General features: G+C 50.5%; 2 protein-coding genes across 4 annotated transcripts in view; both read right to left on the minus strand.

The window, feature by feature from the left end:
* Positions 1–774: 774 nt before the first annotated feature.
* Positions 775–2,388, minus strand: DHRS13 (dehydrogenase/reductase 13). Of its 2 annotated transcripts, none has more exons than XM_059717247.1 (5): positions 2,251–2,388; positions 2,053–2,171; positions 1,826–1,949; positions 1,440–1,751; positions 775–1,014 (listed from the first exon to the last, which is right to left on the minus strand). In XM_059717247.1, exons 1-5 carry the CDS (start codon positions 2,375–2,377, stop codon positions 839–841), a joined length of 858 nt encoding a protein of 285 aa, XP_059573230.1. In that variant the 5' UTR covers positions 2,378–2,388; the 3' UTR covers positions 775–838. The 2 variants fall into 2 exon arrangements, with proteins under 2 accessions (XP_059573230.1, XP_059573229.1); XM_059717246.1 differs by having other exon boundaries at positions 775–1,193.
* A 196-nt stretch (positions 2,389–2,584) lies between these two features.
* The window catches only part of PHF12 (PHD finger protein 12), a 35,932-nt gene continuing 11,222 nt past the window's right edge, over positions 2,585–27,294 (minus strand). Inside the window, exons 3-15 of one of the 2 annotated variants that reach the window (XM_019477366.2) lie at positions 20,959–21,031; positions 18,528–18,915; positions 17,800–17,920; positions 16,655–16,787; positions 15,697–15,861; positions 14,431–14,592; positions 13,264–14,062; positions 10,789–10,917; positions 9,290–9,433; positions 6,660–6,758; positions 5,879–5,961; positions 4,221–4,359; positions 2,585–3,725 (exon numbers count right to left, since the gene is read on the minus strand). In XM_019477366.2, the coding sequence (XP_019332911.1) occupies positions 3,391–3,725; positions 4,221–4,359; positions 5,879–5,961; positions 6,660–6,758; positions 9,290–9,433; positions 10,789–10,917; positions 13,264–14,062; positions 14,431–14,592; positions 15,697–15,861; positions 16,655–16,787; positions 17,800–17,920; positions 18,528–18,915; positions 20,959–21,031 (2,770 nt within the window). In that variant the 3' untranslated portion in view covers positions 2,585–3,390. The remainder of the gene's footprint in view (positions 3,726–4,220; positions 4,360–5,878; positions 5,962–6,659; positions 6,759–9,289; positions 9,434–10,788; positions 10,918–13,263; positions 14,063–14,430; positions 14,593–15,696; positions 15,862–16,654; positions 16,788–17,799; positions 17,921–18,527; positions 18,916–20,958; positions 21,032–27,294) is intronic. The other variant, XM_019477367.2, reaches the window with a different exon arrangement.

Below are 27,294 nucleotides of genomic sequence, written 5' to 3' on the forward strand. Positions count from 1 at the left end.
GGCCGGGCGTGCGAACAGGTGCACGCGTGCCCTTCAGGGCCTGCCCAGATGTGTGCATGCGTAGGCCAGTGCACATGCACACACGTGTCCCGCAGGCCCACAACACATCCTTCCCAGAGGCTATGGCACGTGTGCAAGGGGATGCAGTTCCACGTGGGCGCAGGAGCCACACGTCCCTTGCACCCCGGGTGCCAGGGGAGCCCGCCCGGCCTGATGCCCCAGGACGCACATGGATGCGGAGGGGAAACCGCTCCCCTCGCACCCGAATCGGGCCCCCGACGCTGGAGGAGAGCAGGGCAGCGGGCGGCCATGGGGGCTCCCTCGTGGGCCCGGCCCGCCTGCAAGGGGCTCGACGGTCACAACAGGCTAACCGGTGAAGAGCAAGTCGGTGGAGTCCGGCGTCGCTATCCCCGAGGCCGCCCGAGACACACACGAGGCAGTTGTCTCCCCCGCGCGGCACCGGACGTCCAGCCAGATTCACGCAGCCGCAGCGCAGGAGGAAAGGGGCAGCAGGCAGTGTGGGGATCGGCCTCCGCGTCCGGACCCGAACGCAGGAGGCTGCGAGTGGGAGAGGGGGGCCAGCCCTGCTGGGACGCGCTCGCCCTCCCTCTGCCTCGGCCACGCGGACGCTGAGCGACACGGCCTGCTGCGGTGATGTTCTCACGTGGACGCCTGCGCGGGCACGGCGGGACTGGGCAGGACCTGCTCTTGCGTCCCGCCGAGGGGCTGGTCCGGTGCCGGGCGCGGCGCAGGAACGACTCCCCCGTGCAGAGGTGCAGGCATCCTGCTTTATTCAAGCCCAGTGCAGCCCAGCCCCAGACTGCACGTGTGGTCCCCTTCAGCACAGCCTCCCTGTGCCCACCGCCCGGCTGGCACGACACCGCTCGGGCCCTGCCCATGGTCCCCGTCGGCACCGAGATGCGCAGCGCCCTACGCGGCCAGCCCCACCATCCTCTCGCTGACCTCCCACAGCTTCCTGGCAACGGTGTCGTCCCGGGCGCGGGGCCGCGGCTCCTGCGGGCGGCAGTCGGCAAAGTAGCGTCCGCTGAGCGCCTCGATGCCCTCCTGGGTGGCGCAGTGGATGGAGGTCTGGGCTCCGCTCACGGCGTCTCGGAAGAAGAGCCAAGAGAAGGGCACGAAAAGCGGCCACAGCCAGGCAGGGACGAAGGAGAACAGCGCCGTGTTCACGACCCCTGCGGGCAAAGGTGGTCAATGCCACGGTGCCCGAGCGGCTGGGCAGAGCTCGGGGAAGCCCTGCGGCCTTGCGCCAGCTCCGTCAGCATGGGACACAGGGAAGCACTCTCCCAGCACCGGACCCCTGCACCCCAACGTCCCCAGTTTGCAGCACAGCACGAGGCGGCCGAGCCTCGGGACTCCGCGCCCTGCCTCGGGCAGACCCGAGGCAGCACCAGCCCCGAGGTCAGGCGGCGCAGGCTCACCTGGGTGCAGCGCGTAGCAGGTGACGCCGGTGCCCTCGAGCCGGCCGGCCAGCTCCCGGGCGAAGAGGATGTTGGCCAGCTTGCTGTCGCAGTAGGCCTGGAAGTTCTGCAGCACGCCCTCCACCGGCCGGCCCAGGCGCTCAAAGTCGATGCGCCCCGAGCGGTGGGCGCTGGAGGCCACGACCACGACGCGGCTGGGCGCGCAGTGCTTCAGGCGCTCCAGCAGCAGCTGCGTCAGCAGGAAGTGGCCCAGGTGGTTCACCTGGAACACCAGGTTGCAGCCGTCCGACCGCCGGCCCCCGGACGCGATGCCTGCAAGGGAAGGCGGCTCCAGCGCAGGCAGGCTTTGCAGGCCTTTGGTGCCAGGCGCGAGCCGCGGGCCTCACCTGCGTTGAGGACGAGGAGGTCCAGGCGGGGCTCGCAGCGCAGGAAGGTCTCGGCGAAGGCTCGCACGGAGTCCAGGCTGGCCAGGTCCAGGCTCATGAAGAGGACGTCGCTGTTCCCGGTGTCCTGCGGGGAGAGGGGGAGACGGGGGGCCGGGATGCGGGCACTGGCTGGGCACCCGCGCCCGGCCCAGGGAGAGCTCTTGGAGCCCGAGGGCTAGGGGTCCCACCTGGCGGATGCTGCGGGCGGCCGCCTGCCCTCGCTCGGCGCTGCGACAAGCCAGCACGACGCGGGCGCCGCGGCGGGCCAGGTCCAGCGCGGTGGCGCGGCCGATGCCGGCGTTGGCCCCTGCGGAGGCAGCGCGGCGTGAGCGGGGCCCTGCGCGGGCGGGCCGGGGCCGGGGCCGGGGCCGGGGCTCGGCGCTCACCCGTGACGAGCGCGGTGCGGCCGCGCAGGGCGGCCCGGCTGCGGCAGCGCGCCCCGCCGCCCAGGCGCGCGTGGAGCAGCGCGTACAGCCCCAGCGCCAGCGCGGGCAGCAGCAGCAGCGCGGCCATGGCGCCGGGCGGGCCGCTGGCTCCGCCCCGGGGCCCCGCTCCTCCCCGCCGCCCAGCGCCGGCACCGCCGCGGCAGCCAGCTCCTCGGAAGCTTCCTGCCTTCTCCCCCCTCCAGCCCTGCGTGCCTGGGGCAGAGCCCGGCCGGGGGTCTCCTCCGAGCTCCTCAGTGGTGGTCACAGAGTGAGGACAGACAGGCAGGAAACAGACTGGGAAGTATTTCGCTTTTTATATACAGAATACAGGAAAGTTTCTGTAAAGTCTAAAACATTACAATGACTATGTACATCGGAGCTAGCTGTCGGGGGCGGGGGCCAACGGAAGAGACAGACAGGCTTACGACAGACAATCTGCTACAATAGACAAATCGGAGGCAACGTCATCCCACATGGAGCACTGTACACAGCTTTAAAAACATTGAAAAATGCCGTCACGGATGTATTTACACAGAATCCAATACTTTCCTTATGCAAAGAGAGAGAGAGAGAGAGAGAGAGAGGGTGGACGCCAGGAAAAGAACTCGTTTCTCATTGCCCATAATACACAGTAGCAACTTGTAGTGCAACCACAGCAGGGGGGAGGCCTGTGGGGGAGTATAGCGCTTCTTTACATTAAATAAAACAATGATATTGTATAGATTTGCTGTATGAAAACTGTATTTTTCTCTTTTAATATAAAACTATTGTCACTGGCACAAAATAGAACAAGTTTCTGATTATTTTACAATTGCGCAGGAAGGGCCTGGCGGAGGGGGCCGGGCCACAGCGCCTGCTCCTCGCCTCACTGCAGTTTTCCTTTTAAAATGAAATGTATAGTACAAATATATGTGCAAATGCCCCGAAAACTTGAGCAAAAAAAGAAAATAATTAAAAAAAGTGAAACGTTCTTCATCTCATGCAAACGGCGTGAACGGTTCCTGGGCCGGCGTAGAAAATCCCCGCGGGGTTTGTACATGTTTGCATTGCAAGAGTCTCCGGCGAGGCCCCTGCTGCAGCACGGGGCCCCGGCCCGGGCTCCTAGGGAACGGAGTTGGAGCGCAGCACGGGCACCTGGTGGGGCTTCAGGGGGAGCTTCTCCTCCAAGTCTGTGTCTTGTGCTAAGGCCGCGTCCCCCTTGGGCTGTTTGGTCGCAAACTCGGTGATGCTGAAGACAAACTGCAGGCAGCCCAGCTTGATGTAACTGCCGTGGTGGAGCAGGGCCGTGCCCTCCCAGCCTGCCCCGCTACCCCCGATCAAGCTGGAGCTGCTGGCCTTGCAGTTGCAGGGCTTGCGGTGCTGCCCCTGCGCCTGCGAGTTCATCACAGCAGCGTCTTCGTGCGGCTCCTCTTCCTGCTTCCTGCTTTTGTGGCGCCCTGGAAGAGAAGCACAAGTCAGGCAGGCCGCAGTGAGCAGGCCCAGCACCGCGCTCCTGCTGGAGGCTTGTCTCACTCCGCCGTAGAGAGGAGACAACGCTCCTTCCGTCAACCAGGCTGCTGCGAGCCCCTGGAGAAACATCCGGCCCTCGTATAGGGGAAGAGGAATTGCTCGGCTGCACCCACGCCCGAGCCGCAGACCAGGAGTGCAAGGAAAGCATGTGTGGACGCAGCCCGCCAGGACCCAACTCAAAACCTGAAGCTTTCTGGAGAGGGCCAGGAGCGCAAGGGAACCAGAGCTCAGGTTAACAGCCCCAGAGGCTGGGCTGACTGCTGCAGAGGGCTCTGCAGACTGAGGGAACGGAGCGCCGGTAGCCACTGTTGAGCTGTGGGAAGCCCCCTCCCTTCTTTGCCAGCAGAACGCTGTAAGGAAACTGGACGGAAGCCGCCTGTGAGCACGGGCTGGGCAGAGGGGCCAGCTCTGCCCTGACTTACTTATCACGCTCTGCACTTTGGCAACAATGCTGCTGGGAGGGGTGGGTGTTGTCTTCTCGGAGAAGTCGCAGGAGTACAGGACGTTGTCTACCGTCGTCCCGTGCTCACTGTAGTTCAGCAGCTCGTAATGCTTTGTGTTCTGGAAGGGAAGAGGAGGGCACGCGTCACCCCCCTAACGCCCCCTCGGCCAGGCCGACGTGTGGGTGGGGGAAGGACCCGCCAAGGCCCAGCTTGCTCCAGATGCCAAGCCACTGCTTCAGGCAGTGGCAGGCAGCAGACTGTGCATGCGTGGCCCAAGCTGCTCTGCACACACTGCATGTGAGAACCGTTCCCACCATGGCCTCTGCAACCTTAGGACAGGGACAAGCTGCACGGCACCTGCCCAGGCCACCCACCCACTAAGGAGATCGCAGCAAAAAGCAGTCTCCCTCCTACTGAGCATGTGGTGCCTGCAGCACAGAACACCTACAGCCAGCCGGAGACAGCTACCAGCCACCCTACCAACAGGGCTGAGGCACATCTCCCAGGGCCAGTTCTAGGGATGAGCTGTCCTGCACTGGCTTTTGGGTGCCAGTTAGCCCCTGCCCCAGTGCTCCCCGACCAAGGCAGACAACAAACAAGGCCCAATGAGCAGGGAAAACACATAACGTGAAGCAAGGCCGCTGGGCCGGTTAGGTCTGCAGACGGACGCAGGGGTTTGGGGGGATCCAGAAGAGTAGAACAGTAACAGAACTAGCCGACAAAGTGCAGGGTTTCATCTGTGCACGCCAAGGGGAATTCAACCTGGCTACTGGATTTAGATTCCACAAAGGATTCATTCTCTCATGAGAACACTTTCCAGCCCGGTGCTAGCTGGCCTGTCTGGGAGAAAATTAAAATCCTTTTGGATCAGATGGGAGCTGAGGAGACAGTAACCAACCCTCTAAGTGAATTCTAACAATGCAATGCAAGGTCGTGTGTTCAGGGACAGAGAAGGCAGGGAGGGCGCACTTGCTGGGTGTTAGGAAGTGGTGGCAAAGGCAAGTTAGGGGTCACAGCAGGCTAGCTGAGGTGCAGGGCAGGGCTAGTCACACCGCAATGCTGTTTGCAGGGGGATGCAACTGTGCCCAATTCTGGAGGCCAAGAGGACACTGAATCTTCTTCTTTGCTTTGTCTGAGCTGCCACCATGCTCGGGGGCTCAGGGAAACTGGCCTTTGGCAAAAGACCAGTGCGGTGGCTTGATCCATGTGTTTTGTCCAAGAGCTGAGTGCGCGCAGGCAGGGAGGCAGTGCAATAGCCGGGGTCTCTCCAGTCTGGCAGACCCAGCAGAACCAGAGGGAAGGGCTGGAAGCTACTGTTAGACACGGACAAACTGAGACCGAGGTCAGGCGCCAGCTCCGAGCAAGCGCAATCACCCTGGGCCTGGAACAGGCAGGAGGCTTCACCCCACGGCCTTGACTGCAGCACCCCCTGGGGGAGAGAGAGTGCGCAGCACCAGCGGGACCCTGCCAGATTCCCTGCAGAAAAGGAGCCCCCACCCCTCTGCCAGCGTGACAGCCTTTCCTCTCAGAAAGCCACTCACAACCCCAACACTTGCTCTGCAGCCTGTCGAGGAGCTGTGCACAAGGACAGCCTCTGCCCTCCTCTGAGGCTCACATCACAGGGCTTGGGCACTCACCTCGTCGTAGAATATGCAGGCATGTTTGCCGGACACGTAGTTGCAGTGACCATAGCTCGTAAGGCACACATCCATGTCAGCTCCTGCCCACAGGGAACACAGAACATGGGGTCAGTTCAATTCAGGAAAGCTGGCACAGGCAGCACGGAGCAAGAGCCTGAATTGAACCTCAAAGGGCAGAAGGACAGGGGAGCCACTGCCTTTGCTTCTGATCCCAGGACTGCATGAATTCTGCTGCAGCAAACTAGTTCAGGGGTGGGGGAGACAGCTGCTGGATCGCGCAGGAGAAGGTGGAAAGAAACACCATTCGTTAGGATCACTCGACCCACCCAGAGCGCCGGGGGCCCTGGCAGAGGGAAGGCCTAGAACCGTTATGAAACTCCTTCCTCTGCCACCAGCTGGAACCAAGGAGGCCCGCGGCCGTTTCATGCTAAATCCTGACCTCTTGATACGCTCGTCCCACCCTGAAATGCAGGATGCTCGTTCCACCCTGAAATGGTAGCTTATAAAACATAGGCCTACAGGCCCGTGACCATGCTAGTTAGGACAGGGAGCTCTGAAGGGTGCCTGCCTTGCATTGATTTCTTGCTAACACAAAGAAAACCTTCATTGCAAGCTCCAGCACAAAATGAACAGCTCCACCATGGCATTTCCCAGGGAACCATTTCAGTTCCGTGGGGTAAGCTTTAGTGCAGGCGCTGCTGCTGGTTTTATACATTTAGAGAAAACCCTGGTAGAACATGCTGCATCCCCACCCACCCAGCTGAGAGACGCCACTGACCTGTCCCAATGTAGAGCGTCCTGTAGCACATGTTCACTGCGCTCCCCAAGCCCATCAGCGGGTAGAACACTGCCCGGGCTTGCACCTCTTTCCTTTGCGCTGCAAAACAAGACCCATACGTCACTGGTTGTATGCTCCCCTTTCTAGGTGCAAAGTACCCACGTTTCAGGGACCCTCCCACAGGCCCCAGAGTCCTTTGTGAACAGTTGCTAAAGGGGAAGTCAACACCGGAAGTAGCTCCCAGCTACCTGTCCTCCCCAAATACCTCCAGGCAGTGCAACAGCGAGCAGCACCCCTGTGCAGCCTCAGATCTTACAAGGAAAAAGAAAACCATTCAGTCAGGACAGCACTCTCTTTGAGTGAGCCTGATACTGGTAACAGCTGTCCCGCGGACTCTGAACCACCAGTGACACTGAGAACACACGCAGGCAGAGCTGGCAAAGCCTTGTCAGAGATTAACCAGAAATTCCTAGTGCTGGAGGCTCATAAGGGGGAAACGCTCTGCTTTCAGTGTTTCATCTCAGCTGAGTCTTCCCACAGCAGGGTCAATCCTGGGGCTGTCAGAGAAACACCTTCTACACAGCCAAGCCCACATACCCCCCTCCACCAAACACTTGGATGCCTGCACTAAGCATTGGCAAGCCATTCGACAGTTGTCAGCCACCTGGCTGCTACTGGCCTGCTCCAGGTTTGAAGAGCTCCATATCCTGCTGTTTTATAACGCCCCCCCCCCCCACCCCTTCCCTGCAAACTCATCCCCAAGAATGTGCACACAGCTCCTGCACATAAACACCTCCATGGCTTTCCTACAGAAAAGCATGAAACTGTCAACGAAACCGAGACTGTCAAAAGGCACAACAGACAAGCCACAGCACATGCAATTCCCCACTGACGGCTAGGAGGCCGGCCTGGGGCTGAGACACACATGGTATGTGGGAGGGTGAAATGGAAAGCTCTGTTTGTACCAGAATCCTCTCTGCACACAGATGTCCTGCCTACAGGCCACTTCAGCAGCTGAGTGCAGCTAAGCCAGCTGGGGTCATCAAGAGCAGGGGTGGCCAACCCATAGCACAGCACGCATGCCAGAAGGGGCACAAGAAGCTGCTGTGCATGCAAACCTGTACTCCAGCGCAGTGGGGTGCAGAGTACCAGGTACACCTTGGGAAGGGCAGGGATTAAAGTAGTGTAGGTTGTAGCCGTGTTGGTCTAAGGACATAGGCAGACAAGGTTCCTTGGGTGAATCTGGTATCTTTTATTAGACCAACCCAAATAGTTGGAGAATAGTTATTAATTTTCATCCCACCCAGGAAGAGCACACACCAACTGCTGAAACTTCCTTAGCCTGACGAAGGGTTTTTGAACCCGAAAGCTTACTTAATAATTATTTTCCAACTATTTGGGTTGGTCTAATAAAAGATATCAGATTCACCCAAGGAACCTTGTCTGCCTAGGGATCAGAGTGACACTTGGGGAGGTCAGCGTTTGGCTTGTGGCTCTCCAGCTGAGGCTGGCTACCACCAATCTGGAGACTTCATCCCAAGCATTCCATCAGCAAGACAAAAGAGAGTCTCAGTGAGGACGGGTGTGGCAGGAGGTGCCAGGGTCTGACGGCTCCAGGGAGGAAGCAGGGGAAAGGCAACATGGGCTTCCCTTCAGAGGATGCAGTGCTAAGGTAGCGTGTGTTGCTCCCCATAGTTTAGTCGCAGCCCAGCATTGTGTCCCACAGCAGCCTCCAGCTGCAGCAGCACTAGAAGAGGTCAGTCCTGACGTGGGATGTTTAGAACCGATGCTGAGATGAACACAGATGCGCACACACAACAACCGCAAGTCTAAAGACTGACGGACACTAGTGCACTCCCAGAGACCTCTGTGGGACCCACCCCAAAACATAGGCCAGAGTAGAACAGGCCTCTGACCTGCTCTGGACAGTAAATGAAGCTTAACCTGCCAAGGGCCAGCAGCTGACAAGAACCCAAAGTGGAAGGGAACTGCATCCGATGCAGTGAGCACAAGGGGAATGAAAGGCAGAGCTCAAGCCCCGGCAGAAGTTATAAGCAAAGGACTGGATTGCTTCTCTCCACCTGCAGTGAGAAGTAGCTTTGCAGAGGAACACCTACTAGTTTGGAAGGAAGTTTTCTATGGGCCTTTCAACCCCACCCTCAATGCCCCAAGTCTACTTTCCTCTTTCAAGTCCACAGACCAGCTTTCAGCCCACCCTCAGCTCCTGGGGCAGCAGCTGGCTTTTAAATACCGCTGCATTTCCTCCCCTGAGCTGCTCACAAACAGGCCACAGAATGGAGCTGGGGTTTCCTTTTTGTGCAAGATCAAGATGGTGCAATGTGGCTTAACACCTGGGGTCCAGAGTTCTGCTGAAAACAGGTTGATGAGCGGCACTGCCTGTAGTGCGGGGGAACGGAACAGCTGCCTTGATTGCCACATGTGCAGAATGCTCAACAAGCAGGCTTCTAACCAACGATGAATCAGAGCCAGGGCACGGGAGGAAGGACGGAGACATGGTGTCTACAAGATACCAGAAGACAGGATCTCCCCGAACCACCTATTCTGAAGGCAGGGTAGTGCCAAGGAAGCCACGGCTCAGTGCAAAGGGACTATTCTAGGGCTGCTCTTACCTTCAATGTGGTTTCCCATAGGAGCTGGCTGATGGGAACTGACACTGCCCGCTATAGACTGAGCTTTGGAAGGAAAGAGCTGATGTATTCTCTGCAAGGCCAGAAACTTGATCAGCTGCTCATCCAGCATATTTATCTCAATCTCTGTTAATAAATAAAAAGCAGTTAGTGAGTCATTTCATGGAAAGGGTGACAGTCGATCTGCTGTGGGTTTAACAGTCTACATTTTGCCATTTGTATGAGTAGGGCACTGCGGACAGCCACTCTACAGTAAGAGTCTAAAGTGCTGGATGCTCCGTTTCTCTACACTCATACCTAGCACTGAATGTGGACAAGAAGTGTTATGTTGGAAAGCTGCAGCCCAGACAGTAAAAGGGAGGCATGCCTCTGAGTGGAACATGCCGGGGGGGGGGAAAGCAGTTACCATCAGGCGTTCAGACTTGAGAGATGTCCAACACAGAGACCATGTGTATTTCAGGCTCTCTGGGCAGCAAGTATGGGCTTGCTGGGACCCCAGTAACAAACCAGCTGGGAATAAGAGTTTGAGCAGATGTACCCTAATACTGAGTAAACGAGAGCTGCACTTTTAGGATCTTGTTCTATCAGGCAAGGTTCGATGCATCACTTAAAAGAAACCAGGGAACTCGGGAAAATCTGTTAGTGAAAAAAAAAACCAAAACCCTCACGTAGCCGATAACCACAGACAAGGCTGACATTTATGCAGACCTGCAAAAGGTTTGCCTTCTGCTAAGGAAACACTTATTTAAAAATCAAGGCATTAGAGCCAGAATGCCCTCAACATCAACAACGGTGGTAAAGTGATGAAGAAATGCAGCGGAGGCATGGGGGTTACCATCAAGCCCCACTGTCAACACTGGAAGGGCCAAGACAAGCCGTGCTTGCCAAATGGAACAAGGTCCAACCAGCAGTACAAGACAGGCTACTTCCCCACTGCAGAAGCATCTGATACCAAGGCTGAGGGCTATGCAAGAGTCCTCTCCTCTCTGGGGCATGCACTGAGGCTTGGATCTCCCATCATCAAAGCAACAGATGACTAGGAAGACTTGCCGACTCTGGCGGAAAAGTGACAGAAGCAGAACCCACTCAAGTCTCGCCCTTAAGAATACTGCAGCCCAGCTCACTGGGAACAGGAGGAAGCACAGAATCTAGAACTGGGGTCTCAGAAGAAAGCAGTCAGGGAAGCAGCTGTGGATCACATGGCACGGAACAGCCAGGGTGTCTCTAGCATACAAATGCCACCTGTAAAAAAGATGTGCGCGACAACAGTTTGCATCACACCTCCAAAAAGCACGGAGAAACCCACACACAAGGTGTTACGATGGCAACGGGGATGCAGGCAGGAGCCTGGAAGAACTGCAGCATGGCCCTCCTCTGTGGCTGCACGTACAAGAGAAGCCTCCCCTTCGAGGGTACATGGAATGCTTTACTGAATGGAACGCTTGGGTTAGGCAGAGACCAACGAGGAAACACGTACTCACCACCATTACCATCCATTAATGCTTTCAGGGAACTGGTAAGGTCCATCATAGCAGCAGAGCCTGAAGTGAACGATGAGGGGGCAGTTAAAGCGGTTCCTATGGATAAGGTGCTGGGACTGACCTTACCGTCTACAGAGAGAAAAGGGGCACAAGTGTCAGGAGAGTTACCCAGTAGCCAGCAGCTTCCACCCAGCCCTCCAGCTGCACTTCTCATTGGCAGGCCACACAACACGAGGACACCTTGTTAACAGCCATGCTTTGGAAGAGGCCTGAATCAAGAGGAGCGGTACCTGCCCTCACAATCAGTATTCTTTCCTGTGGAGAGGAACGCGCCCCCCCCAGGCTAGGAACACAGTAGAGCGCAGCCTGTTCTAAAGGAAGACGCAGCGTCTAGTCCCTGTACTATACTGGAAACCAAATTAAGGTGTCACTTAACAGCACGAGAGCTAAGGCCCAGTAGCTAGAGATCTCACTGACACCAAGTCTGGGCAGCAATTTTTCTGTGCTGTTTTATACTTTAGCCAAATTTAAGTCAGGAATGTCTTTGTTTAAGAAGAAAAGCTGAACGTTCCTGCACACCATCTGTGACAGATTCCTACTAGACATGGCTTGCATTTGCAGATGGATTCTAAAAGCTCTCGTCTGTGCTCAGGGAACATGGCACTAGTTATGAGTAAAGACCTGCCTGTAACTCATTCCAAATGCAATCCTATTACCTGTGGAGTGCGGTGACATTTGCACACTGTCATATTCACAGTGATGCAGCAGGGGACTAGATCAGAAATACCAAACCGAAAGAGGGGTGTGGTTTTTTAAAACTGATGGCAAAGAATCAGATGGCAATTTCTCACCATCGGCATCTCCTGGAAGAGACATTCGGTTGTTTCCCTTATTCTCTAGCCCAGGGCAGTGCTAGAACAACAGGTGCTGCAAGGACATTTACACTCCCACAGATCTGGTTCCCCTCCTCTTCCCTCTTTCTCCCCACATCTCCGGTTCCCCCCTCCTCTCCACCCTCTTACCCAGGTTGGAGGAGGTCGTTTGCACTCTACAAAATCCTAAGTTTAGATCTAAAGCGACTTAACAGTTTCATTACTAAAGACAGTTGCAAGTATTAGCCAGTGTTTACAAAGCTCTTAGAAGCACAAACACAACATTTTTCTGTATCATTATGGTCCTCTTCCATCTGGCAAAAATGTTCTCTCCTCATCCCTGCTTCCAAACAAAGCAGTAGCCAAGCCCTGGATACATTTCTTTGTTTGTGCCTCAGCACAGTTTTCGCACAAGTGTTTGCAGGCTGCTTCAGACCAAGAGAGACTACGCCTATCAGCTGGTCAATTTTTTAACAGAAGTCTGTGTGCACAATCTTCACCTCACTGCATGTATCCACTAGCTCTCAAACAGAGCGCAGTGAAAACTTACAAAAAACTCTCACCCGCCCAGAAACTTGTGTTGGGAGCAGCACTTGCTTGCATAGGTAAGAGCATAAAACCATCACCCGTTTTCAGGTGCTCGTGGTCTTTTGAACATTCGCTTTTACTGATTCAGCTGTTTCACAAGACAAGGAAAGCAAAAGAAAAAAAAATCTAAACAAGCTTTGCTGTTCAAGGCATCCGGAAAATTCACTGTCTCCATTGCTATAATGGTACTGGGCATCTCGGGCTGAATGTTTACGCTGGCCACTCTTAGATCTGTCTTAGTAAGTCTGTCGGTGCCCACAATACTAGACATTTTTTCTCTAACCAGCAGCAGGCCTTTCAGGTTCCATTCATGAACACGAGACTTTTAGCCATGGAACTGAGATAATGTATGTTAAAATCAATCTAAGGTCGTGCAAAAAAAGCTGTACAATACTATTTTTCAAATACAGTGTAAGTGATCGCATAATTGAAGGTCATTCTAATTTTTATGCACAAGGAGGCTGAGAGGAGGTTTGCACTGGAAGGCCTGAACTACGTCACTCGTAATATTAAGTAGGTTTGCTTATCTAAATCCTTGCAAAAATACGCAAAGGTCACATTGCAGTTCTCACATCCTTGGCTGATCACCTTTAACGTGATATTAAAAATACAGATTTTAGAGTAACCCACTTGGAAACTCCAGCCACCTTCTGTCACAGCTGCCAAAATCACAACCGTGACTGTAATACAACAGCTGAACAATTTAAAATCACAGTGGATTTCTAGAACCTTCAGCTCCTTCCAAAACCGACTAAATCAGCTGTTTTGAGAAGCAGAGCAAGTATTCCCCTCTCAGAGGTGCATTCAGTAGCAATGAATTCAGCACAGAACCCAGCTCCTGTTATGGAAACCATGGGATACAGCAAGCAGCTTTTAATATTGTGCCCAGATAACACTAGTTTTCCCAGCAATTATGTCACCTCATTGAAAATTCTCCAGGCTTTGAAGGGAAGTCTAAGGTCTGTAAAGCAGTTCGGTGACAGCGTGGCCCAGATCGCTCCTGCCAGATGCTCACCTGAAGGTGGTGCTGGTGAACAGAATCTGTGTGTGGATCCATCTCCCGTTGCCTGCGGAGGAGTAAGAGCCCTAGTGGCAGTTAAAGGGGAACCAGCGGATCGCAGTTCTGCAGCGAGCGGGGGTCCTATCTGCGTCTGAACGTTCTTTCTTTGCAAAGTGCTGGTGGTCTCTAGGCTGGCACAAGAGCTCGGTAGGGAAGCAGGCAGGCTCGTGACTGGCAAGGTACCCCTTTGTGCACAAGAAATGGGTCCTGCTATGTTCTCCGTTTTCACAACGGTTCCAGCCGTGTGATTCAGAAGTCCACACGCTGCTGGGGGTGTAAGAGGCCTGGGCCACGTCTGCCGAGAAGACATAACCGGGATCGTGTTACCTGGTCCAATTAGCCTCTGGGAGTCAGTCAGCTGTGCCGAGGGCTCAGAGGAAACACCGTAGAAATGAGGACCATTTACTTTCACTTCGGAGGCTGTGGGCCCATTAGAAGTCCCGCAAGAAGATCCTTTCTTGGGTTTGTCCAGACAAGAGCTGCAATTGATCTCTTCCTGTGGTACAGTCTGCTGGGATTGAGAGGAGCTCAAGGAATTCTGGGTGGTAATCCCTGAGGTGCACGACATGGAATAAAGGGAAGGAGTGGGTGCCTTGTCAGCTGCCTGGTAAGGGTTGGTGATCGAGCCATCTGCCACAATAACAGGCTTAATATCAGCCTTCTCTGTCTGTTCAGAGTCCCAAAGCGAAGTCATCTGCTTAGCAGATAAATGTTTCAATATGCTGCACTGGAGTGCAACAACACTACAGAGCCACTGAAAAACAGAAAGGAAACAAATGTCAGCTGCACGGGCCAGACCCAAAGTCTCATCACACTCGCACAGCACGGTCCTCCAACAGCCGTCAACGACAAAGCCTTCTAACCCAATTCTGAGCCCAGGATGCACCATCAGTGCTCCCCAAGCCCCTGGCAAACCAGCTGCTTTTGGACTCTGCCTGGAAGGCTAAACTCAGGCTATAGGATGGGAAAGGAGGGGGGAAGTGAAGAAGCCATCATCTATTGCACATGCTTCAGACTAGCTCCCCGCACAGGTACTCTGAGCACAGACAAGTGGAATGGATGAGAGGGACCATCCAGCACAGCACGACGGCTGCAGGCAGAGCTGACATCCGCCCTATTTACCTCTTGCTGTTCCGACTGGCTGGCTAAGTGCTCAGTGTTCAGAAGGTGCTTCTGTGAGGATTCCTCGGGGACCCCATTACAGATCAGCTCACCATCCCGAATTGCTGCAGGTGCAAGCAAGGGGGGTGGAAACTGGTACTGGGATTTGATAGCATCTGGAACCTGGTGGGCAAGGAGGGAAGATCACACGCGTTAGAACAGGTAATAGTGCATTTTGGAATTAGCCATTTTAATCAGCACTGACAAAGTTGTCTACTGGTTGCTGGTGTCCAGGAAATGGGGAAGTTCATAGCTACATTCAGACTCAAACTGATGCAGCTGTGCTCAAGTCAAAGGCATTCGCAGGTCTATGCCAGGTGCAACATGAGCCCTTAGTGTAGTGGATGTAACACAAGATGGCTCGCTCGCACAAAGCTATAGGAGGGAAGCATTTTTGCAGTGAAATGTTTAACCTGTCAAGTACTTTCCCTCATTTAGACCTGGTGGAGTGTTTGGCTGTCAAATCAGAAGAGCATGCAAGGCAGCTCTGGTCCTGGCTTCACTTCCAGTTCTAGGGAGAATTTCTCCTTTTACTCCATTTCCTTGCTCCGCTTTAGAAGAGAAAAACATCCAACATTTCAGGGGAAAATAAAGGCTGAACCCTCAGCTAAGTGAGCTAGACAATGTTTCAGCTCCTCTAAGTCACTGAATGCAACATAAAGAACAATGCTTCACACTGCGGGCCTCCTCCATGCCCTTCTTGCATGAAGCGGAGAGCTCTGCCTTGGCAGTTTTGATTCTAGCATGCTCAATTCAGCCCCTGGGGATAGAGGTGGGTGTCTAGTCTTAGCCTAGGCTTTCTAATGAGGATTCCCTCCCACCTTGTTCTGAACCTCTTTACAAGAATAATCTGTACTCGGAGCAGAACTCCAAGAGCTACCATTTACTGCACTGAGGAAATTATTCTAAAGAGCCATTTAAAATGCACAAGCCAGCACCAAGGGCACCTACCTCTTGGTGGAACATTTGAAAGACATGCAATTGCCACAACCCTGGATAACACTGCTCAGTTGTTAGGAAGCAGCAGTGATCTGGACACGTTAAACATTTTACATGCTAAGAGCAGTAACAGATGATGTCCTTCAGTGTCCATCCATCCCCTCTCCTCACCAAGGGCTGGCTTGGACCTTGAAATGCCAGTAAGAAGGGGTGCACTTGTTATCCTCCTTCTTTATTACACTATTGCATAGGAGCCATGCCATCAGGAGACTGCCTAATTAGACTTACCTTCAAACCTTTTCTTTTCACCGACTGAAGAACCCTGCGGTTGGGAGGGTGCTTCTTGTGGATTCGGTTCAGGAAATCCACCTTGACAACATGCTGAGAAATGGTGTCTTGGAACCGGTCAAACACTCGGCACCGGTTACTCAAGGTCATGTTCTTCTGGTTCAGCTAGGTGAGCAGATATGTTGCAGTAGTTAGATGTCCGCGTGTCATCCTAATGCCTTTTCCAATAAGTATCTGCCTCTTTCATAGAGATTTGGTACTGTACCGCCACCACCTTCAGCTCAACTTTAGTGCTGTGTGTATGAAATACGATCTAATTGTTTCTGTTAAAGGGTACAAGGCTAGAGTTGGATGCAAAACTTTCAGAGACCCATTAAAAATGTTATTTGTCAATGTTATTTCAGCCAGTGTCTCCGGTTACCTGTCAACTGGGTGACGAGTAATCTGACCATAAACGGTCCCATACTGAACTCTGAATCAGCCCTCTAGTCCCTCTGCCCAGAAGAAACACCTCATTCTGAGAAGAGCTTTTTGAAAACTTCTAGAATGCTGCAGAGGAGTAGCGGAGAGTGACAGAGCAAACACTAGCAAAGAGAAGAGGTTACTCTGCCGCTTTCTTCTGGGCTCTGGAAAAGAAAGCTCACCAACTTGATCATATTCCTTTTGGAGACTTAGACAAGAATATGCAGAGCAAAACCACCTAAGAGTACTATAGGCAAAGAAAAAGATTACCAGTATCCTTCCCACTCCCCAGTCTGTTTACTTCTGCGTATAGACAACTGCACTGTTTCCCCGCAGTCATTGTTGTTGCTCGGAGAGGACTTCACACGAACTAACAACAAAGCAATCGAACTTTTTAAAATACCTTATGAGTTGTTTTACACAGCGCATGAATAAAGCTGAACCTGCCTCCCTTTGGTGTCCATATACTAGATGGTAAAGAATAGCCTTTGCTTACCACCACATGCTCAATGTGATTTGGGCACATCCACCTGCCTAGGGGCATAGCAGTTAGCGGGGGCTCCAAGCAATCCATGTGGAACAGGAGTGGGCAGTAATCACACTGAATGAGCGGTGCCACTCTGCAGCTCCTGCAAAGACAGAACCAAAATGAAGATGTTGCTCACCCCCCTTTTGTTACAAGAGGAAGGAAAGAGAACCAGCAAGCAATCTACATAAAACAGCGCTGGGCACACTCACTTTGACTGCAAAGTCAACAGCCACTTGGCTGCCATGACCCCATCTTTCCCCTGCACTATTTGTTGCCAGTGCCTAAAATTAGGCATTAGTTCTGTAATACGATCGCTACGAGAGGCCCAGTGAAGTCAGAGGGACACAAGGGTTGTCCCTAGGTGATGCAACAGTGGGACAGGAGCCTCGGATTGTCAAGCACTCAGCGAGAACCAATGTCCTTACTTCTGAAAGCCCCATGCACATGGCAGCCACTGCATGAGCAACTGTTCTGAATAAGCTGCCCACCTTTGTTAATAAAGCTGCTCCTCAGAGAAATGCCTGGGAAACTCATGGAACTAGCAATACGTCACAGGCTTCAACACTGGAAGCACTGAAATACCTTAAGTCTCCAATACAACAAAATACCTGTGATTTCAGTAAGCTTGAAGAGGCTGTCAAAAAACTCCTGAAACCCGGCACATGACACTTCCATAGACTCAGAGAAAATGAGGGTTGTAAGGGACCTTAGGAGGTCACATCTGGTCCAACCCTCTGCTCAAAGCAGGACCAGCCCCAACTACATCATCCCAGCCAAGGCTTTGTCTAGCCAGGACTTCAAAGCCTCCAAGGATGGAGATCCCAACACTAAAAAAAGGGGTAGGAAAAAGCCAGGCCACCCCGTCGTACCTCAAGAGCACTGACTAAGCTAAATCACACATGCCTGAGATGGTCGTACCTTACCAAGTATAATTAAAAACCTCCTTCTTTTCTAGCTGAGTATAAAAAGATGATGGAAAGTAGCATATGTTAGTAAACTAAGTGGAAAAAACAAACCAAGTATTTCAGATGATGTCAAATTCACCCCTGCAAAAAGCATCTGAACAGATGTGGATCTTGCCCACATCAAGAGAAACTGAGAACACCTGGTACCTGTTGCACGTGAAGCAGACTTTCACTGGCAAGGGAACCAAGCCATTGTGGTCCAACTCGTGTTGTGCTTTCTTGACATTCTTTCCTGTGGTTTCCTCCTTTCTCCTCCTCTTACTAGTACCTGAAAAGTCCAATAAAAGGCTTTGTATTGCCCTGTAGAAGATCTTCTATTTTAGATTAAAGCGAGCAGATGGATATGCACATACATTTATGGCAGCTGTAAATGATTTCAGAAGAGGCTACAAAAGCTGCTAAATTCAGCACAGCAAATCTGGTATCAAAGCTGTTCCAAACATACAATCAATAAAAACATGGGCAGTGAACACCTGGCAATTAATAAAGCTTAACAAAATGCCACAAGACTTTTTTTCATGGCTGGTCAAATGCTATTGGCCAACACTGCTTAATCTGGGGGACAGTCCCTGACAATGTCCATATGCTTCTCTACTTCAGGAACAACCAAGCCAGGGTATTTTGCTAGTGATGCAGCAGAATCGGAGACTTCTTCCCTACCACCCCCAAGAGAAGCAGCCATGTGTGAAAGAAGACTGAAGATGAAAAAGCGTACATCTGCACTATCGAGTTCCCAGTAGATGTCACTACAGCCAGACTAAGAACAAAATACCACAAGAAATTAGCATAAACCACTCCAACAGGATGGCAATGCTACAAAGCTGTTACTAAGGAGGAGCTGTAGCCTGGCACAGCAAGCGGTCACTCTCACTCACCTGGAAGTGCGGTGGTGCAGGTCAGTTCATTCGGCAACTGGAACTGCGTTGGGTTCCTTTCCATGGCAGCAGCAATAAGCAGCTCAAAGGGGCGCTTCAGCTGGGGCTGCCCGCAGTCCATTTCTGCAATGGCAGAGTCATCATCCACATCAATTATGTCCTCATCTACATCGTTCTGCTCCGAAAGGGGGGTCTCGGTGCTGGCGTTGGAGGTGGGAGTACCAGGCCGGCTCGCTCTCCGTTCCAAGATCCTGGCATGTGCGACAGCCCTGATGCTGCTGCTAGACCTGTCCAATAGGTCAGCGTCACTGGTGGGGGAGGTGGTCCTTTTCCCAGCTTTGTCCACCAATCCATTTACCTGCCCCAGCTCTTTCTTCTGTTCCCGCTTCTGCATGACACGAACAGTCAGGCTTACCACGGAGGCCACACAAACAAGCACACCAGACTTGATGTGTATGCAAGGACTAAATGCATCAGAAACAGGAGCCAAGCAGAAGGAATTTTACTGCACAACTTCTCACTATGGCATTTAGCCTTACATGTGTAAAAGCATCCTGGTTACTGTTAAAGATTAGAAAAGAAACCGGAGGGAGGGGGGGTTTAGTAAACCCGCCTTTCATCTCCAAAGTCTTGGGTTCAAATCCAGACGTCAATTAAATTAGCATCCTTCACTGCCAACTAACTTTCAGTGAGAGCCACCATTTAGGAGAACGTTTTCCTGGTGACAGCTCTTGAAACAGTAATGCACAGCAGACCAGTCCGCTGGCTGATGCAGTGCTCTGGTCTCTGCAAAGTTGTTGAACCCATCATAAGTGCAACTATTCAAGAACTAGAGTGGTAGTTGGGGAAACCAGCATACCAAATGAACGTGCAACATGCCAGTACAAGAACTGGGCCTTTGTGCTCGGAGCTGGTGCAGTGGGGATCTGTGGGTAAGGAGTGACAGAAGATCGAAAACTCAGGATTTTAGTTGCAAGAGGACACTGCAAGGAAGACTGAAGTGCAGTGGCAGGGGAGTCTGAAGCAAACCGCACAGTGCCTGGTACTCAGCATCTTCTCATTAAAACACCACCACGCTGTAATGCGTAGCACAGAAAAGGGCGTGAACGGGCAGTTCAGGGTGCGGCTGAGAGCATTAAACAGAAGATAACACTTAGCAAGCAACTGATTTAGTGTGAGATCCCCTCCCAGCCCTACTTTCATATGGTCTTATGATCTCAGCAATAGGCTTTGCATGGAAGGAACAGCGGACAGTATTCACATCAAATTACACAAAAGCCAAGAAGAGTGTGATGTGAACCTCCCAGGGAAAAAACGCAAGATTTTCAACCTGAGGGACATGTTGAGCAATCACAGTCATAACTGGGCAAAGGGGGTGGGCAGGGAGGAAGGAAAGAAATCTATAGCGGAGAGAAAAGGAAGGGTTTAGCTGCTAGACAGAGCTTCTTGCTCAATACAATTTATCTGGAGGTGGCACCTCCTGACCCTAGAAACAAGCACAATTTAAGGACTAGGTCTAAGTAACAGAGTCAGATAAAGCAAAGCCATTGTTCTTTTTGGTTTTGGACAAGTTTATACCTTGAAGACACTTACACAAGCATCGGAACGATTTGGAAAGAGCAAGGGATTGATGAAAAAGGTAGCGGGTTGAAAGAGCCCTGTTTTTGAGCTGAATTTGGGCAGCACTTCACCTGAATGGTTTCCTAGAGAATTGGGTGCAAATTCTCTTTAAACAAAGGCTTGGGCATGCATTCTGAAGTAGTTATACCATCAAAATCATGTTTACATTTCGCAAGGCCAGTTTCCTGGAGAAATGTTGTGTCAAAAAACAAACCACAATCTTGCCCAATCATCTTCTCATCCTGTTCCTACAAATAAGGAAGTCATAATTCACTGTGATTTCACCCTCTGTTGCTATGGAAATTGTTGTGAGGTCACTAGGTTGGGTAATTTTTTCCTTCTTTGAACCAGAGGCATGAGACACTGGACTCCAAGAATCAGACATGAACAATGGGAAGCCTTGGCAACTCAGTCCGTACACCTCCCTGACCCACGCAGAATTATTCCATCTGATATCTGTGGTACATTCTCTCCCCAACTGCAAAAAGCTACTGCCTGGTGAGGGCTTGAGTTAAATACTTGAAACAGAGTTTTATTTCAGTCTCAATTTCTAATAGCAAAACTAGTGCAGGCCCCTGGGACTTCTTTATCAAGCAGCCCTTAGAGCTTTCCAGACACCAACTCCCAACCAATTCCCTCTGCTCACCCACTATAACTATGCTTTCAAACTGGAGCTTGGGCACTCCCCCAGCCTCCATCTCTGAGGTTTGTGGGGACAGGGCTGAGAAAACTCCAACTTAAACTAAGAGCTGAGCGAATCGTAAGATGTAGGAGGACCCAAAATACAGCAAGCGTTTGATGGGAGTTTTACCTTTCGACGCACAGTGCAACGATGACACATCCACTCCCCTGGAGGCAGCATCTCCTCGCTCAGCGGAGGGTTACTACAGAAGGAATACAAAGGCAACATTTTACTGTTTGACTGAAGCTTGTAAATGGAAAAACATTCCAAACCTGGCCCAGAATCATCTTGCAGGCTTCCAATCCCAAGTGTCTCCTCCATGCTATTCAGATATTCCCCAGGCAGAAGGCTCTTTGCAATACAGCTTCCATCACCACTGAAGCAACTTCTAAAATAGCAGCTACAGAACTCACCTCCACCCCCAAGCCTTCAGCTCAAGTCTGCCCTGCATTAAGTGCTCATTTCCCACTACAGAGCGTTCACTTCATTCCGCTGGGGCAAGATTTACATGGCAATTTCAGCCCTGATTCCTCTTCAACTATGAGAGTTGCCATCAGGAAACTAACTTACGCAGGAATGGAAGCATCCCCCATTATATCTACTAAGAGAGGAGAACCAACTGACTCACAGCAAAAATTCATTTATTGTCAGTTAGAATGGGTATTAAGGCAGCCACAACAACATACAGTTCGTCTCAAGCAAGACATTCCAGGGCCATCTGACTCAATCAGCTCCTGGCCTGTGACAAAGAGTAACTCTGGCAGATGCACTGTGGCCCCAACACAGTGATAATACACACACCAGGAGCCAAAGTCCATATTCCCTGGAAATGAATTTTCTGCACCACCCTTCCCACAATATTTTAATTGTCTTTAAGCATTTTTCCTACATGTCCAAGCCTCCTCTTCCTGTCTGTGTGATAAAGCCTCTGGTGAAGGAATCACCACGTTCCTGTAGGATCACAGGCTGGGAAGGGCGGAAACCTTCTTCACATGGCTTAACTGAAGTCGTGTCAGTTCTCTGAAAGCAGCAGAATTGCACAAAAATATTTTTGGGATTCTGGCCTGTGGCTGTGAGCGGCTCCAGCAGAAATCATGAAGGAGAGCCAGGCAATCATACGAAGTGGGACAACTTGAACTGCAGAGGTTTTAGGGAGTGAACATCTGCTTGCATCAGTAACAGATGTGCATATAAACTGACACATCAAACCCCGTTTTCTCTTTCCCTACCAAACCTGACCTGTATGTTTGGAGCTGCCTTTGCAAGAGGCAACAGTAAGTAAAACAGGGCACAGAACCAAGAAGATCTACAATGAGAAAGAAATCCAAGTAAACAGTTAAAGGGATGGCTGGGTCAAAGAGGAGGATTATCAACACCTCCAGAAGGGATGCATTGAGAACTGGATCTTCTCCTGCCTTCCTGATGAAAGGTACAGCGATGTGACAGTGCGGTCTGGAGATATGTTTTATTTCTGCCACCCACACTCGCTTCAGCGGTACTTTCCAAGGCCAGGCTGCTATCCCCCAATCCAGCCAACCCAGCAGACAGGGCACTGGCCTAGGACTTGGAGACGATGCCTTAATTCCCTAGCTCCCCAGCAGGCCCCATGGAAAGCCTTGGGCAGCTCACTCAGAATAGATGCGCACTGCAGTGATTGATGGCACACAGGCATATAACAAGATGGTTTAAACAACACTGAGCTGCTGCAGCTACACTCCTGGTACTTCAGCTAGGGAGGGCACATCTACCACTGCAGCTACGGCATAGTTACAGCAGTGAAGAGGCACTGTCTGCACTGCTTCCACCTTCCATCTGTAAAACGCACGCAGCAGCACTTCCCTACCTCGGCCTGTGGAGCAGAAATACATTAAAGACTGCAAGGCATTCAGATAACATGGTAACAGGGACCAGATAAGTCCTACAATCACAATCCTGTGATTGCAGGACCAGAATCTTATTCCATCAAGAACTTTGGATGAAGAGGCACTACAGAGCACCAATTACTATGATAGCAATTAGCTTAAGTCTCTAAGTACCAATACTACCCACTAAATATCAAAGGCCTGAAGTGAAAGAACCCATAACTACAGCTGCTTATAACTTAAGCAACAGCACTTTTCACTAAGGGTTCAGTGCTGCTAGTTCCTGAAGCAAGCCAGCATAAACGTATCAAAACTCAAAGATTTCCTGCTAAAAGTAATCTCTGAAAACTCAGTCTGAAAGTCTCAGATATCCTTTCAGCCTCTTTGAAATATACCTGCCCGTTCCCCTCTTTTTAGCAGAGAAGACTTAGCTAAAAAATCTCTACAGAAGAAACCTAGTAGGAGGAAGCACAGCATCCTCCCCTGTTCAGACAGTTAAAAAAAACCCAAAAACAAAACCCACAATAAAACCCAGGCTACCTTCCTTTAAACAAAGTCATAGCACGAGCTGGGAAAGGGTCACTAACATTCTTGACAAAAAAGCCTTCAGATTCGCAGCCTGCATTCAGCGGAGCAGGGCGGAAGAACGGTTCTTGCCGTGTTTTTCCTTCCTTCAGTCTTCCAAAGTGGTAATAACCTCACCGCTTCCGGTCTTAAAGACCCAGGGGAATTCAGTACAGCCAACACATCTGGCAGCCATTTTGAGAAAGAAAGTTCAGGATTTCTAGAGGCCTGTGGCATTTCAGGTAGATGGGGTGCTCGGCTTTTAAAACGCACTGTAAACAGAAGCCTTTCATTCATTTCCGGGGGTGGGGGGCGGGGGAAGGAAAGCATGACGACAGCTCAGGGGAACAGTAGCTCAGCCTCCCCAGAGGATGCAAAACACCAAAACCTCTTTCAACTACAGCAGCTCGCAGAAAGTCCCAAGCATCTGGCAGAAACGAGGTTTCTTTTCAACCTCTCTAACCTTTTGTTAACAGAATCATTGCAGCAGCACCAATCTCAAAGGGTTGCTTGAACTTTGGATCGGTTTCAAGTCCCGAGATGCACTGGGCAGTATCCTTAGAGCCTCTACTTCCCCTTGCTGTGGAGTACCTAAAACCTGTAGCTATGATGAAGGAGCATTCATTTTTGGAATAACTTGCCTATTCCCTGTTCCTCACCCCCACAATAAAACCAAAACAAAACAAACAGAAGTTCCAAAAAATGCAGAAGGGGGAAAGCAGCTCCTGCAGCACTCCTGAACATGCCTGAACCACCAGAGAGCATAGCATGCCTGCCTGGCTTCAGGGCCGGCATAGCTTGCCAGCCCAGAAACTGAAGTACTGCCAAGCTCACCTCTGGCTATTTGTTTTAACTGCTGTTACCTTATTCCTACACACTTTACAAAACAATTAATAGTGTCTTGGGAAGTAATGGAAAAGGAAAAGTAAGTTAGAATGGATTATTTTTCAAAGATAAAAAGCATCTGCTGCATTTAAACATATATCAGTTCAAGGTATTTAAGTCGCTCAATGCTGACCAAAACACCATGAAAAAAAATGTTACCTGGATTCCCTGTCTACAGGACTCTTGCATTAGTCAGTACCATCTCTAGGTTAAAAGTGCACTTCAGAACAGAATCTCTATCTTATTTGATCTATTATGATTTCTCTCTGAACAAAGTTCCCAATTAAAACGCCTGCCTGCCCTCTTGAATTTACAAAGCCCACTGTCAAGACCAGCCTGCTCAGGTCAGCACGCTACAGACCACTTCTGCTCCTGGTGGCTAATGAGCTGCTCGCCAAGGGAGCGCGCTGCATTAACCAAGATGGATGAATATGCCTGCGCTGCTGCTCTCCTGGCAAGAAAAAAAAAGCAACTTCCTAGATTCTAACTTAAAAGCCAACAGTCATAATTAAGAATGCAACTATAACTGAAATTAAACTAGTTATGGCCAAAGTCCTCATCCCTTTACTGCAAGTCTATTAGATCATTTTTAGACTCCAACCAGGACAGTCAGTCTTCATTTGCACAGAACGTGGCAATTTTCTACCTGCTCTCTTTTTCACATTCATTAATGCACACACTTCTACAGCATTAATATCTGCTACAGATTAAGTTGCTACCAGCAGGACCTGTTGCTCAACGTTATTTGTATGTGATACGTTTGCTTTCCAATATGGAATCCCACCACTGATTGTTATATAAAGCCTGTCCTCCATTTCAAGAGACTTTTCCATTTTATCATGACATGCAGGCGAAAATGGTGCAGCAGCACGAATCTTACATGGAAGGTTGCTGATGTGTGACCTGCCTCAATCTGCTCAGCAGCCTGACATCCACACTTTAGAACTTAAGATACAATGCAGGCATCTCTGGAAAAGCAAAGTCTGACTTTCCATATTAAAGCTACAAAGGCAAACACGTCAGAAATGTCGTTCACAGTGAAGACCCATAGGGAACTAATTTAAATTTTCCATAGCTCTACATATGTAAAGAACAGCTTACAGGGCCTGTGTTGTATATTGCTTATATTGACATTAATCTCGTGGCTTTCCTATACAGCTGCATTCTCTCAAAATCCCTACCAAATATATGAGGCCTATAGTGTCAAGATTCATTTGAGAAGGTTCTGAGGTTCTCTTGCTTGAATTATGCAAAATCTCACTTAGTAAAGTAACAGTCATTTAAATGGGTATGATGAAATCCAAACTCCCTCAAAAGTCAGCTGTATGTTAGGAGTCTTCATCAAGCAAACAATAGCATAAAGCTGCTTTGCTTTTCAATTTCACACTCCGGAGCTCACATACATTTGATGCCTGTCATTAGACTAAATCCTATAATTATACTTACCGTCATTTCCTGAGGTCAGCAAAGTAAAGAAAACAAATGCTCTAAGGAATGGCGCCCTCTCTGATCTGTGCAATGGTAAGAAGCTCTTCTCAACAGAAACCAATTGCAAACGCATTTGAAAGGAAAGTTAATTATAAATGGCATTCCTGGTGGCCATCTTGCTTAAAAAGGCGATTTGTGAACCACAATAAGGGTGCTCCCCGCCTGCTGGCGCCAGAGAATGAAAGCGAGTTTCTATCAGGCTTCAGCGGCAGTGTTTAGGGGAAATTTGGGGCTGCTGCACGTGAATAAACTCTTTCAATGCTTTCTGTGCATAACTCATCAATATGCAGTGTGCTGGTGTGCAGAGATGAAAATCAGAATGTCATGTCAAAAATTCCCAGCAGCCCCTCTATCAAGCCACTCTCCTTCCCATTACCTACCAGGATCTAGCGACAGGGCTGATACTGGGAGATGCAGGGTAAGTTTGCCAGTCTGATAAAAGGAAGAAGTGTTGAAAGCCTTTAACACGGGATCTCATTTATTCTGACGACAGATGCAGCTACAGCTGTTCCACGAACATCATTACAGAACAAGGCTCCTTGGCATCCTAGCATCTGGCCTCAATGGCGGCCACAACTAAAACTGTAAAAGGAAACCTCACCAGAGTGCCAGTGTATTACAAGCAACCCATTGACAAACACAGAAAGTTGTATCATTTTATAACTTGCCGTTCTTTGAAACAGTTTTCCTGGGCCCACGTTACACATTTCCATTCACAGCTGCTCCCCAAAACCCTCCAGGGGAAGGTACACCTGGAACAAAACATTTGGAGCCAACGTGTTATACAAAAGAACTAGTTGAGAGCTGCAGCCAGTAGAGTCCTTCCCCGTCTCAACGCTTACTTCCCACCATAAATTTTTTGTGCCAAAGAAGTTTGTCGACTAATTTTCTGAGACAGAAAAGAGACCCCCTATTCTTAACGTATTAGAAAATTGTTATTTTTTTCCCCTTCCCAACAATGCCAGAATCTCTTCACATCAGTAAAGCCAGTTTACACAATGTCCAATTTAACAGCTCTATGCTACGCGTACCTTGCTTTGCTTTGCTATTTTGTACGAGTGATAAAGCTATGGCACATAGGATCCATGGTGTGGACCTCCTGTCCAAGTTATCCAATTGTCTGATGGCTATCACAAGTCCAATATTTCCGTGGACAAGTGTTAGACTCGAAATAAGCCTATACATGGAAAGATTTATTTCCTTCTGAGAATGTTGCACTGGAACTTTAAGTGTATCTTTACTGTAATAAAGCTTCAGTAATAAAACGGTATGTGCAGGGTATAATTAGATGATGAGTGGCCAGGTTTATATTGATCAAGTTTATACCACTTAAAAGAATTAAAGCAGGCATTCTAATTCAGATTGACAGAGTTTAACTGAACGCTACAAAACTGGGCACTTGCATTCTTTTCTCCACGAACATTTCTGGGAAAGTAAAGTGATAAGTCTCAACTAGCACATAGGTCTGCGTGCTGAAAGGAAAAGAAAGACTTAAAAAAATCCGTATATGCTTCTGGGTCTACATTAGTACCATTCCGTAAAGGAGTACACAGCTCAATGCACAATGACATAAAGACTGCAAAAGGAAGGGAGAACAAACTAAAACAGAATACCATGATCATTCTAAACCATTGATTATTCCCTCAGAAGACATTATTCCTGAATA

Source organism: Alligator mississippiensis, chromosome 14, assembly GCF_030867095.1.
Source record: "Alligator mississippiensis isolate rAllMis1 chromosome 14, rAllMis1, whole genome shotgun sequence".
NCBI classification, from domain to species: Eukaryota; Metazoa; Chordata; order Crocodylia; family Alligatoridae; genus Alligator; species Alligator mississippiensis.